The sequence below is a fragment of the Sinocyclocheilus anshuiensis genome, unplaced genomic scaffold (genome assembly GCF_001515605.1).
Source record: "Sinocyclocheilus anshuiensis isolate Anshui unplaced genomic scaffold, SAMN03320099.WGS_v1.1 scaffold320, whole genome shotgun sequence".
Classification (NCBI taxonomy): Eukaryota; Metazoa; Chordata; class Actinopteri; order Cypriniformes; family Cyprinidae; genus Sinocyclocheilus; species Sinocyclocheilus anshuiensis.
Window position 1 is genome coordinate 457832 of NW_015554092.1, and position 4153 is coordinate 461984.

A 4153-nucleotide genomic window follows, 5' to 3' on the forward strand; every position below is an offset into this window, starting at 1 on the left:
TCCACCCTTCCTCCAGACTCTAGGACTTTGGTTTCCAAATGAAATACAAAACTTTCTCTCATCTGAAAAGAGGACTTTGGATCACTGGGCAACAGTCCAGTTCTTCTCCTTAGCCCAGGTAAGACTCCTCTGACGTTGTCTGTGGTTCAGGGGTGGCTTAACAAGAGGAATACGACAACTGTAGCCAAATTCCTTGGCACGTCTGTGTGTGGTGGCTCTTGATGCCTTGACCCCATCCTCAGTCCATTCCTTGTGAAGTTCACTCAAATTCTTGAATCGATTTTGCTTGACAATCCTCATAAGGCTGCGGTTCTCTCGGTTGGTTGTGCATCTTTTTCTTCCACACTTTTTCCTTCCACTCAACTTTCTGTTAACATGCTTGGATACAGCACTCTGTGAACAGCCAGCTTCTTTGGCAATGAATGTTTGTGGCTTACCCTCCTTGTGAAGGGTGTCAATGATTGTCTTCTGGACAACTGTCAGATCAGCAGTCTTCCCCATGATTGTGTAGCCTAGTGAACCAAACTGAGAGACCATTCTGAAGGCTCAGGAAACCTTTGTAGGTGTTTTGAGTTGATTAGCTGATTGGCATGTCACCATATTCTAATTTGTTGAGATAGTGAATTGGTGGGTTTTTGTTAAATGTGAGCCAAAATCATCACAATTAAAAGAACCAAAGACTTAAACTACTTCAGTCTGTGTGCACTGAATTTATTTACTACACGAGTTTCACAATTTGAGTTGAATTACTGAAATAAATGAACTTTTCCACGACATTCTAATTTATTGAGATGCACCTGTATATATATTCTCTGACCTTGACGGCGTATGTGTTTCGAGTGTCTGACGCGCAGGAGGCTGAGTAATACACAGCGTCTCCGGACAGACAGCAGGGTTTGTTGCAGGTGAGTTTGAAGAGTGACCAGTTGCTCTCGTCGAATCTCAGCGTGTTCCTCTGGCCGCTGGAGAAATGCTCCTCACACTTGAGTGCGAGCCGCCGCAGAGACTCGGCGTACAGGCCGCCCAGTTTGGAGTAGATGCCCTCGCGGCTGTCCATGTTCCTGAGCAGCGCATGCAGATGCAGCGTGTTGAGCTGCGGAGACGAGCAAGACGTCACATTCCCCAGACGCGGGCGAGAACAGGCGAGCGGTTTGACGCCAGAGTCGCTCGGAGCCGAGGTGGTGCGGTTCACCAGCTTCTTCTGTGGTAACGGAGGCGGCTGGAGCTGATTGGCCAGGCTGGTGCAGGGAAACGCGTCGGGCTGTGGAGATGAAGGGGCGGAGCCAAGCGGGCTGCTGGGGAAAGGGGAGGGGATGGAGTGGAGGGTGGAGTCTAGATCACATGACCAGAAGAAAAGAGCGAGGGAGAAGAAATAGTTAATTACTTTTAGTCGAAATGAAAAAAAAAATTATATTAACCGAATTAAAAATTGTTTAATGGCATGACTGGGTTTACATAATATTTATACAATACATAATTGATATATACAATATTTATACAACATTGACAAAAAACTTTACACAAAACAAGCAATAGCGAAAAATATATATATAAAAAATATAGAAAATAAAATAAGGTGTTAAGTAATTAATAAAAATAAATAAATGAATACGTTTAAAAAATGTATACATTTATTTGTCTTTTATCACAGTGTTGCTGTCATTCCACATAGAAACACAACTGTGATTGGCTGTAAAATATTGAATTGAAAGCAAGTTTGAAAGATCTGCTCTATATCAGATTCATAATCAGAGTTCAGAATCAGTGAATCATATGATTGTGATTTCTAAATGATTCCTGTCAGACAATCAGGAGAATTAAAGTGTTCAGTAAAATGAAACTGTTCATGTTCCTCATTTCTGTTTCTGCATTCTAACACAACACTCGCACACACTCATGCTTACACACACTCACTCACGGACTCACTCAAGCACACACACACACACACACACACACACACACACACACACACACACTCGCTTGCACTCAATCGCACACTCACACTCTCACACTCGCTTGCACTCGCACTCACTCGCTTGCACTCGCACTCACTCAATCACACTCACACTCACACTCACTCACTCAATCACACTCACAATCACACTCACTCACTCAATCACACTCACTCGCTTGCACTCGCACTCAATCACACACTCACTCAATCACACTCACACTCACTCGCTTGCACTCGCACTCACTCGCACACTCACTCACTCAATCACACTCACTCACTCAATCACACTCTCTCGCGCACTCACACTCTAACACTCACACACGTACACGCATACTACTCTCGCACTCACTCGCGCACTCACACTCTCAACACTAGCACACTCTCGCACTCACACTCTCAACACTACCACACTCTCACACTCTAACACTCACACACGTACACGCATACTCACTCTCGCACTCACTCGCGCACTCACACTCTCAACACTAGCACACTCTCGCACTCACACTCTCAACACTAGCACTCTCGCACTTACACTCTCAACACTACCACACTCGCACACTCTCACACTCTAACACTCACACACGTACACGCATACTCACTCTCGTGCACTCACACTCTCGCACTCACTCGCCGTCGCACACTCGCACTCACACACTCACTCAATCGCACACTCACACTCGCTCGCACACTCACATACACTCACTCATGCACACAAACTCCACAACCATGAATCCTTCAAAGATCATCAGATCCTGTGATGGAGTCTCTCAGTGGTTTGTGACGCGTTAATATAGGCCTGCAGATGAAGATCAGTGACTTCATGAGGGAAACCATCAGAAAACGCCCTGTGATAAACACAAACCTTGATTTCCTCTATTTAACCCTCCATTATCTCTGTGCCCCGGTGCATGGGAACACACTACACACACCTACAGTATGACAGCCTATCACAGCTGTGAGCCTGAAGATCAGGAGGAAGAGCGGCGTCTGATGTTCCCTTCTCATCACCGCTGATTATCAAGAAAGGAAGTTTCATTCACAATAACACAGTCTGTTTATAGACTTCAGTTCAGTTTCAAACCCTAGTGAACATCCCTCTGCTGCCTACACAGGAAGTTCCCTTCAGAAACTCAAATTAAACCTCATGAGACTGATTAAAAACAACCTACATGAGTAGAAACTCTATTCTCAATCTAATGACTAAATAAACACAGAAATACACACAAATATGACACAAAATAGTAATTTTTCCCCCTCAACTCCATCTGTCATTTAAGAGCCTTTTGCAATGCATTCTGGGACAGCTGTATTGATGAAAAATACAAGCATCAGCGTTTGGAAGAGTTTGTACATGACTTAAAATGATTTAATACAAGACAAAACAACAACTAAAAACCAAGAATTAGCTTAAACTGTTTTTGTCTTTGAATAACCAGATTTTGGAAAAAAGCCTAATTTTAAAAGTGTGATTTCAAAACCTGGAAAAGTCTTATTGCTGAATAGGTGTTTTATAATGAATAATATTTTACTAGTTATGCTAAGCTCTAAATAGTTTTAATCAGGCAGTAATTGTGAGTAAAATATATTTAAAAACCTTTTGTGTTTTGAGTTTATTTACGTTTATTTGGGTAATACCCAACCTACTTTTTTTAAATTGATCAAATAAAAATAAAATAAATAAATATTAATAAAATAAATAAATAATACAAATAAATGAATAAATAACAACAACATTTTTTTTTTATAAATAATTATAAAATAATAATAAAAATAAATAAATAAATAAAACAAACAAATAAGCAGTGTCTGTGTGTAGCTCACCGGTGTCGGAGTGCGCCTGCAGGCTGTCGCTGGATGCATTGGTGCAGCAGTTCAGTCCTCGCAGTGATTGGCTGAGATTCTCCACTGACCCCTGCTGACCGACGCGCTCCAGATCCATATTACTGCCACTCAGACGCTTACACACCCTGCAGACAACACAAACACACACCTACAGTCATATATCACACAAACACACACAGGTTTGTATCCTCTCTCATGTCATTTATGGTAAAGAGAAACTTCAGAGTCATTTCAATCAGGGCTGAAAATCTCTCAAACCACGGATGGTCACATCTGAAAGCTATGCTGGGCACTACAGCTGCTATATATATATATATATATATATATATATATATGTTTTACATTTTTATTAAA

At 41.8% G+C, this 4153-nt stretch overlaps 1 protein-coding gene across 1 annotated transcript in view; it reads right to left on the bottom strand.

The window, feature by feature from the left end:
* Window positions 1-4153, bottom strand: part of LOC107669274 (tyrosine-protein kinase SgK223-like) — a 29377-nt gene that overhangs the window by 5807 nt on the left and 19417 nt on the right. The window contains exons 5-6 of the mRNA XM_016461452.1: window positions 3779-3924; window positions 798-1332 (exon numbers count right to left, since the gene is read on the bottom strand). Coding sequence (XP_016316938.1) covers window positions 798-1332; window positions 3779-3924 — 681 coding nt within the window. The remainder of the gene's footprint in view (window positions 1-797; window positions 1333-3778; window positions 3925-4153) is intronic.